Raw genomic sequence first — 13,979 nt, 5'->3', positions numbered from 1 at the left:
GTGAGAGAGCAGAGTGAGAGAGCAGAGTGAGAGAGGAGAGTGAGAGAGCAGAGTGAGAGAGCAGAGTGAGAGAGCAGAGTGAGAGAGCAGAGTGTGTGCGTACCACACAGAGTCGGGACCCGTCCTTCTTCCAGGCCAGGGCGGTGATCGTGTACAAGTTAGGGATCTCTTTTGGCTTGGCCTCGTCCCACAGGCCACGCCGTGGTGCCCAGTTAAACACACGCAGCCTGGACAGAAAAACATTCAGAACCATTTAGAAGGCCGCTAGACAAACAAAGTGTCCAATAGCAGGATCACATGTCCCCCCCCCCCCCCGTCCCCCCCCGTCCCCCGTCACTGACCGATTGTAGCTTCCAAACACGACAGACTGTCCGCTGGGGCTGGTGGCCGCCGTGGTCAGCTCCTTCTCAGTGCGGTCGCGGCTGTAATCAAAGGTCTGCAGGACGTTGCCTTCTTTGCCATAAGCCACAATCTTCCGGTCACAGCCGCCCACCATTATGCTGTTGGCTCCCCAGGCCAAGGCATAGGGTGGAACCGGGTGCACAAACAGTTTCCCCTGTGAGTGCGTCTGTGTGCGTGTGAGAACAATAGAAATAAGTGAAAAGAGAGATAGAATAAGAGAAAGAATGGCATACCCAAACACACTAGGAAAGGGTCTAGTGGAAATAAAGTGAGAGACCGAGAGAAACAGAAAGATAGAGAGCCAGAGAGACACACACAGAGTATACAGAGTGAGCAAGAAGCCCCCTTTCTCTAGTGATTGTAGAATAGGTATAGATGTTAAAGTGCCATAGTCAAATATCTAGGATCATTTTGCCAAGTAGGCCTTTTTCATTCATCCCAATGTATGAAACTGGTCACTAACACAACCACTAATAAGGTTAGTGGGCCACAATATTAGAGCTGATTAATGAAATATCTTGAATAATAACCGACTTGTCTTTGGTTACCTGAGACTCTCCTGAACCAAAGAAGTATCGCACCACGGTTCCATCTGCATGGCCAGACAAGATGCCTTGCCCTGAAACACTAGCAGAAACAACAGCAAACTTTATAACAGTGGATAAATGAACCATGTCTAGGATGAAACAGACCGGAAATGCAAGACTGCACTCAGGATAGATTTTAGTTGGAGAGAGGTTTGAAAGGAGCATTTCCTCCTTGAGTATGAGGTGAGTATATTTTTGAATTTCCCCCTGGGGATCCATCCATCCATCCATCCATCCATCCATCCATCCATCCACATCCATCCATCCATCCATCCATCCATCCATCCATCCATCCATCCATCCATCCATCCATCCATCCATCCATCCATCCATCCATCCATCCACATCCATCCATCCATCCATCCATCCATCCATCCATATAGAATCTTAGGTATTCTTTGGATAACCAAATCAAGTCTCTGACACACTTTTCTTCATTGTTGCTTTTCTACGGTTAGTTGGAAATAAAAATACATCTCCTTTGTCTTACATTATAACTATTAGCTTGCTTAGTAAACAGACAAACAGACAGCCAACAGACAGCAGACAGGCCGACAACAGACAGACCCAGCACTTACTTGGATGCCAGTGAAACGACAGCAGACTCAGTTCCATAGATGGTAGATGACTTGTTTGTCTGAGTGTTTGCGAGGCGAACCTGTTGAGACAACAAATAGAGCTCAGTTCACTTGTGTATTCTTCAACCACTCATTCAATATTTCTTGCTCTCAATTGAAATGTTTTCTTGGATGATTGGATAGTTAACTGTGGAAGCTGCAATCTGGTATGCTCACCTTGCCTTCCACTAAACCAAAGACAATAGCATGCTCTGCTGGCCAAAGCAAGCATGTTACAGAGCTCTGAAAAAATAGAAAATGCACAACCGTTAAATAAATACATCAGTTCATTGAACAGGTAGGATTGAAATACAGAAATACATATTAACTTACAGTTTGTACAAATTTGTTGCAAATGGCTTTCTTGTCCCCCCTTGAGAAATGAGAAAAGACTCAAGTAACATGCACAGATGTTCAAAGCAAATAATTTACAAGGAGGTCATTATAAGAATATTACCATTCTTCCCCTATTCTATAGACGAAGATGATGTTGTCCGATTGGCCGATGGCAATCTTAGTAGAGTCTGGGGAGAAGGCCATGTCCTTGACCACGTAGCTCTGCTTCCCATACTGCAACAGCGGGTACTACTTAGTTACATTACAATGCCTACACCGTATTACATACAGTACGTTCTTGGTGTACATTCCTTTATGAGAAAATAACTACACGTTGACACAGTTTTCTGTAACAATTTAAAAGGATCATTTGAGAAAGTAACTGTTTCATGAGGTTATTGAGACAGGAAGATAAATGTGATGAACAAATTGGACATTTACATGTCCTTTTCCAAATGTTGACATGAACCGCATGGACAATCCCTGTCATTACTGCAACACAATATTGGACCTAAGATCATTGTCTAGGTGTACAACTTCTACATTGGTAACAATAGCACAGCCACATGTTTCCGGCCATACTTTTGCGTCAATGGGCTTTGTGGAGAACTTGTCTCTCCTCTCCCCGTGCTCGTCGTAGAGCAGCACCACTCGGTCCACGCTGCACACCGCCAGCCGGCTGCTGTTGGGCGCCCAGGCCATGCATGTCACCTTCACAGCACCCTCCTGTTGCATGGGAAAACAACCCGTCTACTTATCCGTCATACGTCATCAGATGACTGATACTACAGTATAAGTCATCTTTAGTATGTCCCTGCTCAGGACCGAGCAGGGACATACTAAAGATGACGGATACTGATTCCTTCTTTTACAATATCCGTTGCGTTACGTTTTGAACAGAATAGCGACTACCGATAGCCGTTGAGTAGAGTGGGGCTAAACAGATAGCCTACCATTCCTCTGGTTGTAGGGGACTGGTACGCTATCTCGGTCGCTGGTCGCTGGAGACCAGCGACCGAGCAGGGACATACTAAAGATGACGAATACTGCTTCGTTCTTTTACAATATCCATAGTGTTACGTTTTGAACAGAATAGCGACTACCGATAGCCTTGGAGTAGAGGGGGGCTAAACAGATAGCCTACCATTCCTCTTACCTAGGGAATTAATGCTAATATCAGATAGCCCACCAGTTCTCTTACCTGGGGAGTTAGCAGCGTCTTGAGATGCTTCAGCTGCATGTTTCAAAAGCGGGAGTCCTACCAACACGGCTGTGACTGTGGTGGTCTTAATCCTACAAGACACTAGATGTAAATATTGTCTTCTATGACCACAGCAGGATACGTTTGTGGTAAACATCGCCGTCCATAGTTACCGTTGTCAAGGCGGTTGTCAAGGCTTCCGGTTTGGTCAATACCAAACCGGAAGTAAGCGAAAACCACCTCTACTCTATGTTGTGTCGTAAAATATTGACATGTTTCACAGTAGTATTGTACACTTGACATCCATTTGATACGAGTTTGACAATACAAAAGGCCCTTTCTATTGTTGCTAAATTGTTGAAAAGGAGCACTTGGAGATGCCGGGGATTGAACCCGGGGCCTCATACATGCAAAGCATGCGCTCTACCACTGAGCTACATCCCCTCTTAGCTTCCATTGTGAAAGTTAATTATAGTTAAAAAAAAAAATTGGAGTGAAGAATCGGAATGATTAAATGTATTGCACTGCACCGCAGGAAATCTGAAAGGTCAAATGTATTGCATTGCACTGCCGATAACCCGGAATTTGAAATGTAAAACAGACTGAAGCTGAATTGCATTAAAGGGACACTGTGTAATATTTTAAGTAATTTATTACCTCAAATCAACGTATTCATTCATAAATAAGTCCTCATTGGTGTAAAATTATCTCTGCCAAAAATCTCACTTATCCTCCTGAGCGAAGAATAATTAATATGTAGTTACATAGGACGGGTAGCGATTTTTTTTTTGCAGGGTGGTAGCAGGGAAGCTCGTGAATATTCATGAGGGAACTCATCCCTGATTGGCTGGGACTTGGCGGGACTTGTTGGCTGGGACTTGGGCTCGCTGGGTCTTTGTCAGAGGGCTTGTGTGAAAATCACGAACGCAAATGAATTAAACGTTGTTATAAATCAACACGAATAATGTGACACATGATACCCACCTACTACACGGCAACTCTATAGCTAGGCTACCTTTCTGTAAGTACAAACGTTAGCTCACTCATCTAAAAGCCCCTGTGAAACTGTTAAGTGTCACAGGGGCTACTGTAGTAAATCCTTTTTGTATTTATTATATTTTAGAACGTTATGTATAGCGCATCGGCAAATGAATTAAACGTTTTTATAAATCAACACAAATCATTTTAGCAATAATGTGACACATGATACCCACCTACTACACGACAACTCTATAGCTACCTTTCTGTAAGTACAAACGTTAGCTCACTCGTCTAAAAGCCCCTGTGAAACTGTTATGTGCCACAGGGGCTACTGTAGTAAATCCTTTTTGTATTTATTATATTTTATAACGTTATGTATAGCACATCGCAGTGCTTTCGGCAGCTGGTGATTGTTTCCAAGTTTTTTTTTTCAAATTGTTTGTCCATGTCTTGATATTTCCATTAAGATTCCATTCTGTTTTGTTTCTAGAAGTAGTGAGCATAATGGCAGGATTTATTAAAGCTTGCAACATTTGCCAGACCCATGTCAACTTTGAGGAGAGATGGAGCTGCTGGAGGTTAGGTGTAGATGGATAAGAATAAACCGTATGATTTCTGATATTTGTTCATAGCGGTTCTGCCACACCCCACAACCAATTACATTATAGAAAGAAGGGCCATAAAATCTGTAGGCCTATCCATAGAATATTTTCGCGTAGGGCTACATGAATTTTAATATTGATTTTCACCTATCAATCCACCTACTACACGGCAGCTCTATAGCTACCTTTCTGTAAGTGCCAAAACAAACGTTAGCTCGTAATGCTAACTCGTCTAAAAACAACTACTGTATTACATGTGTCACACTATTGATACAATGATTTGTGTTGATTTATAACAACGTTTCATTTATTTGCGTTCGTGATTTTCACAAGCCCTCTGACAAAGTCCCAGCGAGCCAAGTCCCAGCCAATGAGGGACGAGTTCCCTAATGAATATTCACAAGCTTCCCGCTACCACCCTGCAAAAAATAAACTCGCGGACGGGTATGCTTCATGGAGGCTTCCATGTTCTTCCGGTCTATGAACTGCCGAGAGGGACGAAAAGCACTACGTGGTACAGGAAATGCAAACGCGTTTTCACTCTGAGCCAGCGTGAATGATGACTGAAATAATTCATTCATCTTGCTCGAGGAGTAATTACTCATACATCATTACTTTACACACTAATGATTCAATGCAGGTTAAAATTTGTTTGAAATAACGAACCTCATCATCACTCGAATGACTCGATGAGGTAGTATTGGATGTCATGACACAGCTTCTTGGCACATACTGCCCACTGTAGTTTTTGAACAAGCGAGCACTATTAGTTTGAATGCAATATACAATTGTACCACTAGATGGGAGTAATTTTTACACAGTGTCCCTTTAAAGGACAAATAGTACTAGCAGAGAATGTCTTGTACTGGCTAGAGACCAACCGAAACTATACAAAGCGGTTTTACTTGTAAGAAATCAACGAGCGGTTGATTCTTTACAAGTTTATATTAAAATCTGTTTAGAAATAATTGAAGCTGAAAGTGTGGCGATTTGTTAAATGTTTGTACAAACTTTAACGGAAAAAAAATTGACCAAAATGGGAAGTCTGAAGTAGTTGGAGTCACAGAATGGGCAGGCACTTTGCTATCCGCCCCTTGACTTCCATTGGTAAAAGAAAAGTGGAAAAAGATGAACTATTGAAAAATGTTGAAAAGTTTAATCCATCACGTTGTTAAAATGCTAAACATTTTGATACTTCAATGTTTTCTGTAGCTGAAAATATGCAGGAGTACAAGACTGAATGTGGTTGCTAAAATGCTAACGTCAGTGCTAAGGCAACAATGCCTGCACGTCCTCCACGATCTAACCCCAGTTTAAAGTTCCCATTGCATGAAAAATTCTCTTTATGAGGTTTTCTAACATTAATATGAGTTCCCCTAGCCTGGCTATGGCCCCCCAGTAGCTATAAATGGTGTTAGGTGTAAAACGAGCATTAGGTATCCAAAGCTCAGACTCGCCGGTTTGGAATATTCATGTTACCTCCCCTTTCTCTGCTTTACCCGCCCAGAGAATTTGGTACGCCAATGAGACAATGAGCTACGACCGTGCGAGTGCCACGTGTGTGTGAGAATACACACACTATACCGCAAGTGTTGTACAGTTGTTTGTTACTTGGATAACTGTTCTGCTGTTGGTGTTATGGCACATAAGGTTCTCTGACATCTCTGGTGTTTCCACAACGAGACTTGTATTGGGGGTTATCTCAGCCATGGGCGAGAAGGAATTGGGGGGAAAGGAACTTTGGCTTTGACCCCCTGAAGTACATGAACCACGACATGGAGGAGAAAGGGATTGTTGCCCGCGGTTGTCTCCCGGCGGAGCCCCGTTGCCCGCTGCCGAGGCACCACCACCGCCGCGGGCGGAGGTGCCGCGGCGTTGCCCGCTGCCGAAGCAGTGATGCAGCGGGCAACAGGGCTCCTGCCGTAGACAATTGCGGGCAACAATCCCTTTCTCCTCCATGTCGTGGTTGAGTCTACTTCAGATTGATGAGGACGTGGAGAACCAGAGAACCCGACGCAGTCGTTTGAGATTCATAATATCGTCTGGAGGCGCACACAGCTTGTGGCCTTGTGCCTCGCCATTGCGATACATCCACTGTAGACACGAGCGCATGGTACCGTGGCCGCGAGATGGTACCGTGGCCGCGAGCTGTCCGAGCGGCGAAGCTGCTTTGTCCCCTATTGTTTCTGTAACGTTTTTTTTCCCTCAAATTCAGTAAAAGTCTCGTGAAATTTTCATGTTTGGTTACCAGTAAGCCCAACCCAAATTTGGTTAACCCATAAACCCAAATTTGTGGCACTGCACCCAAAGGTGGCGCTATTGTAAAAAATCATGAATTAGGCTTTCTCCTCACCAGATTGACCACTCAAAATTCTTTCATAAATTAATCTCTAGAATCAGATGCATCTATAAAACCCTAAACCCTAAATTTTCTAAAAATGTTTACTTTTCCCACAATTTTATATTAAAGCTTAACATGATAAAAAAGATTCACGGGCTACAAAAATAATAAAGAACTCACCAGAATTTGTTTTATTTAGTTCCATTTGAGAAATATTGGCCAATAAAGTTGGAACAGTCCTTCTTATATGATCATTTTGTTATTGTATAAAAAAACATACAACTAGGTGGATACCAATGCCCCCCACTACCCATAAACCCAAATTGTGGTACTGCACCCAAAGCCGGCGCTATTTTATTATTATTTTATTCTCTTGTGAAATGTGTGCTTGGAGTTTTCTTGATGTTGCGTGCTTATCAATCGACATTTTCACGATCTGAATGAGGTTTCATCGTTCAGGTATGTCAGTCGCTCAACGGGATAATAATAATAATAATAAATGAAATTTATATAGCGCTTAATATGGTACTCTAAGACGCTTTACATATTACCCTATCAAAACTATGTAAGACAGACTAAGAATAAAAGAAAAACAGAGGTTAAACATGAAGAATAAGGTGGGAGTTATGTGGGGAAGGCTAGTGTGAAAAGGTATGTTTTGAGGGCAGATTTGAAAGAAGAGAGGGTTGGAGAGACTTTGATGTGGGAGGGGAGTGAATTCCAAAGGGTGGGGGCAACAACTGAGAAGGCCCGATCACCCCAAGTCCGTCGCTCAGTCCGTGGAACTTGTAGCAGGTTGGCAGAGATGGACCTGAGAAATCGGGAAGGGGCGTGGTGATGGAGGAGGTCGGCAAGGTAGGGGGGGGCTAGGCTGTTGAGGGCCTTGTAGGTGATGAGTACGATTTTGTAGTTGATTCTGTGTTTAATTGGAAGCCAATGGAGTTCACGGAGGACAGGTGTGATGTGTTCTCTGGAGCGTGTACCAGTGAGGAGGCGTGCAGCTGAGTTCTGGACACATTGAAGTTTTTTGAGGACTTTGTTGGTGGTGCCGTAGAGAAGACCATTGCAGTAGTCAAGCCTGGATGAAATGAAAGCTTGGATGAGTGTCGCAGCAGCGGTAGTTGACAGGTTGGGGCGGAGGCGGGCGATGTTTCGGAGGTGGAAAAAGGCAGTTTTGGTAATATGGTTAACATGGGGGAGGAAGGAGAGAGTGGGGTCCAGGATAACTCCAAGGTTACGGATTTTGGTGGAGGGGGTGATGGTGGAGCCGTCAATGTTAAGGGTGAAGTTGTGGAGTGAGTGAGGGTGTGTGAGTTTGAGAAAGCTGTTTTGCATCCAGGTCTCGATGTCAGTCAAACAGTTGGAGAGGGTTGAAAGGGTGGAAGGACTGATGGTTTTGGAGGGGAGGTAAAGCTGTGTGTCATCGGCGTAACAATGGAACCGGAGTCCATGGTGACGGAGGATCTGACCAAGAGGAAGCATGTACAGAATGAAGAGGAGTGGACCAAGCACAGAACCCTGGGGGACACCGTGGATGAGAGGAGTAGTGGCTGATGGACAGTTGTTGATGGTGATGAATTGATGTCTGTCGGAGAGATAGGATCCGAGCCAGGAGAGGGCGGTGCCAGTGATGCCAAGGGTGGATTGGAGACGGGAGAGGAGAATGGAGTGATTGATCGTGTCAAAGGCAGCACTGAGGTCAAGGAGGATGAGGATATTTAGGGACCCAGTGTCAGAGGATAATGCCTTGTACTGGTGATCCTTAGGTTGAGAGTTAAAATCCTGATTAAAGCATTATGAACAAGCTGAACATGACATTCTGTCATTGCCACTCATTTAAGAAACACAACATTGAACAGCACCTGAAATTCATCAGGTAATCAACATTCCGGCTCATTAGTTTCAAGAATCTGACCAAGACACAGTATGGCATTAAGGGGAACTTCTTCGTTAACCATTTTTCCTTCATAATTAACTCGGTCATACTTATATTTCTTCCGTTAGTGTTCTTGACTACAAAGGTTTAATTTCCCCAGAATCTCAAAGATTTTTCAGGTATATGCTTTTAAGAAAGCCCTTAATTCATTTGAGAAATGTGTGTGCTTGGAGGTTTCTGGATGTTGTATGCTTATCAATAGAGATTTTGACCATGTGAATGAGGCTGCAGTTCAGGTTTATCAGTGGCTCAATGGGAAAGTGCCTTGTACAGGTGATCCTCAGGTTGAGAGTTTGTATCCCGATTATAGCATTATGAACAAGCTCAACAGAAAACCTGCAAGCCGAGGCACAGTATTGCATTAAGTGGAACGTCTTCATCAACATCTTTCCTTCATAATTATATGTCATATTTATATATCTTCCATTAGTGTGTCCTTGACTTTAAATTTTAATCGGACCCCGTTAATCGCCGCTTGGGGTTACATTTATTATTATTATTATTATTATTATTATAAAGTTACATCTTTATTGCCCTCTTATGATGGCTTGTTGAAGACGTAGGAAATGTGTAGCAAAGTTAACATATTGTTTGGGTCAGGGTCAAGGGCATATGATCGTGTATAACTTTATATCATATCAATGTATATTTTATACTTTTCAAATGCATCAATATACTGACACATTACTGCACAGCGGTTAGTTTGCAGCGGTTAGTTTGCAGCGTGCTTGTATTTGTCAATACAAACCTATTAAGCTCCCCCATAGAAGAGATGTTAACTGTCCGTTGTGCCAATAGATGGTATTGATGCTCACACATGAGGTTTGCCTTGTATGTTGAGAGTGACGTGGGAACTGACATGGGAAAGATGTACATTTCGGGACACATCCTCAGTAGTGTACCTTTGAATCAGTGGGTGTTTTGGCCTTTTATTACTAGACACCCTCATCAAAGGTGGCCAGCTACAGGGTGATCAAGCCTGAGCTTGTGTCTCATGCCCAATCATGATGATTGCCTGGCTGTTGGGGCAGCCCACGGGACTATGCAAGGCAGGGGGGTCCTCTTCCCTGAGTCAGGCCTGGAGCTGACCGCTGCCTCGTTCACCCTCCTCCTGGAGGGTTCTAACCTGGGTTCTCAAGTGGCTGGTGGGTGTGGGGATAAGTGAGCATGTCATGTTGCTGTTCTATGAGCCCAGCAAGGGTCCTTCCGCTTGATCCATATCCACTGGCTGCTTCTATCGGCTGCTTCAGAGACTGATCTTATTGTCGGTTGCAGAGCCTGTCCATGGAGGTCTTTTAGCTTCTTCCACCTGATGGTGGAAGAAGAAGCCACAAAACCTCTACATCCCACTTCAACCGGATAGATTTTCGGATTTCATCCTCGTAGCTGCGCGTCTGCTGCCAGTTCTGTGTAGCGTCGTTTCTTGCGCTCATAGGCCTCTTCAGTTGAATTGTCCCATGGGACCGTGAGCTCATGATGTTGACAGACTTCAGTGAAGGGGACCAGAGTACCATGTCTGGTCCAAGGGTGGTGGCTGCAATCTCAGGTGGAAAAATTAGTTGCTGGCCAATATCGACTAGCATCTTCCAACCCCGGGCCTTGGCTAGCTGCCCAGTGTCTGGTTTGGGAGGGGGGTGGTTGGGCTTATTCTGTCCCTCTCGGATGAATGTTGGTGCTGTGATGGGATTTGTTGTTCCTCTTAACTTATTAATGCACATCTTTTTGTTGGATAATGTTTCATTTTTATTGGGAGGTGAAATGCTTACAGGAAAGGAACAGATCCTAGTTTGTGTTTGACACTGTCAGAAAATGTTTATCATCCATTTTAAAAGTGCAGCTGTGAATTAGTAATATCAAGTCCAGCCTGACTGCACAACGTTTCCATCTCTTCGGTTTCATGTTTTTAAAGGTAACCATACGTTCTCCCCGTCATGGTTTATAATTAATAGACCTGACCAAACCTGATAACACACAACCCGTGTATTTATACCCGTGCATATTACAGAAGGATCATCAATGTGGCTCTAAAATAAGTTGTTTTGCCAGAGCCCAACTTATGCAAACAAGACTAAAAATAAAATAGTACTAAAATATTATCTGTATTTAGATGTTGTATGCAAGACAAGTTCATCTTAATCCAATACAAACCAAACAAGTTTGGATGGGAGCGCTGTCTCCTCCACTACCAAGCCTCCCATTCCCTTCGACGTGGTGACGTCTTCACAAGACGCTGTATCAGTCTGGTCGGATTAGTCCACTCTGCTTTGGCGTCGGGGGATCCGTTGTACTGTCTGGTCGGATCAGTCCGCTCTGCTCTGCTGCGTGGGAACGCGTTGTACTGTCAGCGTAGGGATCTAAAGTCATTGGTTTTTACATCGTATTGGTTATTCTTGTATCCATTCTTTCGATCAACACACGTTGTGCTGAAACACGTGGTATCCCCCCCGGTGTTATTGGTGCTGTGAGCGGCCCCCGTAGAGCAGCGTGGGCTTCACGTGTGCAGACCATCAACGTGGAGAACATCCTCCAGCTACAGCCCATAAACCAGCTCGCTGTCCCGAAGCCGAACTAAGTTCATTAAAGAATGGCGTCCTTGATTCTGGAAGATGGGACCGTGTTGCGAGGTCGGCCTTTTGGGGCCGACGTGTCGGTGTCCGGAGAAGTGGGTGAGTTGGGCTAGCGTTGTAGAGGAGGTATCGGATTTATATATCTTAAATATATCTTATATTCACCATCATTCACATGTCAGTGGGCATTACACGTATAATGTTAACAGTAGAAACCCTCAAACTTTTCGTGGACCGATGACTTTCACTCAGCAACTTCCGTAGTGAGTACCCACCGGTGGAGAGTAGTGAAAGAGTAGTGAGTATCCACCGAGGGAGAGTAGTGAATGAGTAGCGAGTACCCACCTGTGGAGAGGAATGAATGAGTAGTGAGTGCCCCCCTGGTGGAGAGTAGTGAGAGAGTAGTGAGTACCCCCCCCAGTTGAGAGTATTGAGTACCCCTCCGGGTGGTGAGTAGTGGGAGAGTAGTGAGTACCCCCCCGGGTGATGAGTAGTGGGAGAGTAGTGAGTACCCCCCCGGTGTAGTGTGAGTAGTACTCACGACCCTCCACAGGAGGTACCCACTACTCTCGAGAGTAGGGAGTAGTGAGTCTCACTGAGTACCCACCAGTGTCATATCCACTTGTCTAAAGTCCTGAGCTAGTACAAGCCAAGCTGCTAACTCACACGTTGTCCTGGCTGGCTCCACGCACTGTGAGCTCCTGGCACAGGTCTGCAAGTTTGAGCAGGAACAATAACTTGATCCTCATTTATTTTTTGAGGAAAGAAATGATCAGCTGCTCTGCCTTCTGGCCATGACAGCATTGCATCTCTTAAAGGCTCCACATACAGTACACAACCAACAATACACAACAAGCATCCACGAGCAACAATTAGTTGAGTTTGATAAGTCATGTGTCAATAACGTATACAATGACGCCAGGTCTCTCACACTATACGTATCCTTCATTTATCCAATAAACATATGAAGAACTGCTAATGTTTACAAACTTTGATCTCATAATGAAAAATATGTTTTTACACAAAGTCAACCTCGGAAAAAACATCCCCAAAACCCACTCCGGTGGGTTTTTTCATGCCTATATTGCCTAAACATGGTTCAAACAAAGACGTGTGTGTGTGTGTGTGTGTGTGTGTGTGTGCTTCCAGTGTTTCAGACAGGCATGGTGGGATACCCTGAAGCTCTGACGGACCCCTCATACCGCTGTCAGATCCTGACGCTCACGTACCCCCTGGTCGGGAACTACGGGGTCCCCCACGATGAGGAGGGCAAGTTTGGACTCAGCAAGGTGAACCCACAACCGCCAATTTACTCTTTTTAATCATTGGTATCATGTATTTTAATGATCTGAAACACTTGGACCTAAGAGGTCAACATACTTAGTGTTCGAAATAGATCGTCATCTATATTGGCTGATTTTCTATGGATCTAAATCCATACTGGTGACCATGATACATCTATTGTCTTTCTCAGTGGTTTGAGTCGTCCAGGATCCATGCAGCAGCTCTGATAGTGGGGGAGCTGAGCCGGTGTCCCAGTCACTGGAATTCAGCCATGTCTCTGGACCAGTGGCTCAGAGAACAAGGCATCCCTGGGCTAGAAGGTCAGTTGGGCTGCAACAAATGCAACTAACAACTAGCTTGTAGTTCCTCTAACGGCCTATAGGGTTTCAGTGTAGAGACTAGCATGCAGTGGGGCCTACTTCAGGTCAACATTGAAGGGGTTATAAATATTTTATTCAAATGTGTAGCCTTATCACTTCTTCAAAGTCCTGCTTTCAGAATTTGGGGTAAGGAACAGTAGTTCATAAAGTATTCACATATTATTTATTATATTTATTATTTTATTTTCCAAATTGTGGTTGAGATGTATGATAATCAGGGACGGCTGGTATAAATGGGCTTACAGGGCTAAGCCCTCCCTACCTTTTACAGTAAAAATGAAAAAACATTAAAGGTCCCATGACATGCTATTTTATATATTCTTTAAAGGTCCCATGACATGAAAATCTCACTTTGGGAGGTTTTCTAACATAAATATGAGTTCCCCTAGCCTGCCTATGGTCCCCCAGTGGCTAAAACTTGCGTTTGGTGTAAAACTAGCACTAGCTGTTCTGCTCGCCTTTGAAAAAACGGAGGCTCAAGCGCGCTGATTTGGAATGTCTGTGCTCATGACGTCATCAGGAATCTCAGCTCCTCCCCTTACTCTGCCTGGCCCGCCCAGAGACGTTGGCCCGCCAATGACACTCGACCGTGCGAGCGCCACGTGTGTGTGTGTGAATACACACACTGTAACGCAAGTGTTTCTTGTCGGTTCTTTGACGTGTCTTGTATTACCACAACGAGACTGTCGTGGGGGTTATCTAAGCCATGGTTGAGAAGGAATTGGGGGAAAGGAACTTTGGTTTG

The 13,979-nt window shown here is 44.3% G+C and overlaps 2 protein-coding genes and 1 non-coding gene across 5 annotated transcripts in view; 1 reads left to right on the top strand and 2 right to left on the bottom strand.

Annotated features, from left to right (window-relative positions):
• The window catches only part of ift172 (intraflagellar transport 172), a 98,284-nt gene extending 94,943 nt beyond the window's left edge, over positions 1-3,341 (bottom strand). For both annotated transcript variants that reach the window (XM_030344742.1, XM_030344741.1), the window contains exons 1-9: positions 3,144-3,341; positions 2,525-2,668; positions 2,064-2,176; positions 1,940-1,979; positions 1,784-1,849; positions 1,568-1,647; positions 951-1,029; positions 342-568; positions 104-227 (exon numbers count right to left, since the gene is read on the bottom strand). In XM_030344742.1, coding sequence (XP_030200602.1) covers positions 104-227; positions 342-568; positions 951-1,029; positions 1,568-1,647; positions 1,784-1,849; positions 1,940-1,979; positions 2,064-2,176; positions 2,525-2,668; positions 3,144-3,182 — 912 coding nt within the window. In that variant the 5' untranslated portion in view covers positions 3,183-3,341. The remainder of the gene's footprint in view (positions 1-103; positions 228-341; positions 569-950; positions 1,030-1,567; positions 1,648-1,783; positions 1,850-1,939; positions 1,980-2,063; positions 2,177-2,524; positions 2,669-3,143) is intronic.
• Positions 3,342-3,515: 174 nt separating this feature from the next.
• trnaa-ugc (transfer RNA alanine (anticodon UGC)) lies at positions 3,516-3,587 on the bottom strand. The gene has a single exon. It is a non-coding gene; the product is annotated as a tRNA-Ala (tRNA).
• A 7,669-nt stretch (positions 3,588-11,256) lies between these two features.
• The window catches only part of cad (carbamoyl-phosphate synthetase 2, aspartate transcarbamylase, and dihydroorotase), a 46,744-nt gene continuing 44,021 nt past the window's right edge, over positions 11,257-13,979 (top strand). The window contains exons 1-3 of one of the 2 annotated variants that reach the window (XM_030345302.1): positions 11,257-11,669; positions 12,720-12,859; positions 13,045-13,174. In XM_030345302.1, the coding sequence (XP_030201162.1) occupies positions 11,588-11,669; positions 12,720-12,859; positions 13,045-13,174 (352 nt within the window). In that variant the 5' untranslated portion in view covers positions 11,257-11,587. The remainder of the gene's footprint in view (positions 11,670-12,719; positions 12,860-13,044; positions 13,175-13,979) is intronic. The other variant, XM_030345301.1, reaches the window with a different exon arrangement.

This window comes from Gadus morhua, chromosome 21 (genome assembly GCF_902167405.1).
Source record: "Gadus morhua chromosome 21, gadMor3.0, whole genome shotgun sequence".
Taxonomy (NCBI): Eukaryota; Metazoa; Chordata; class Actinopteri; order Gadiformes; family Gadidae; genus Gadus; species Gadus morhua.
This window is presented reverse-complemented; position numbering and strand designations above follow the sequence as displayed.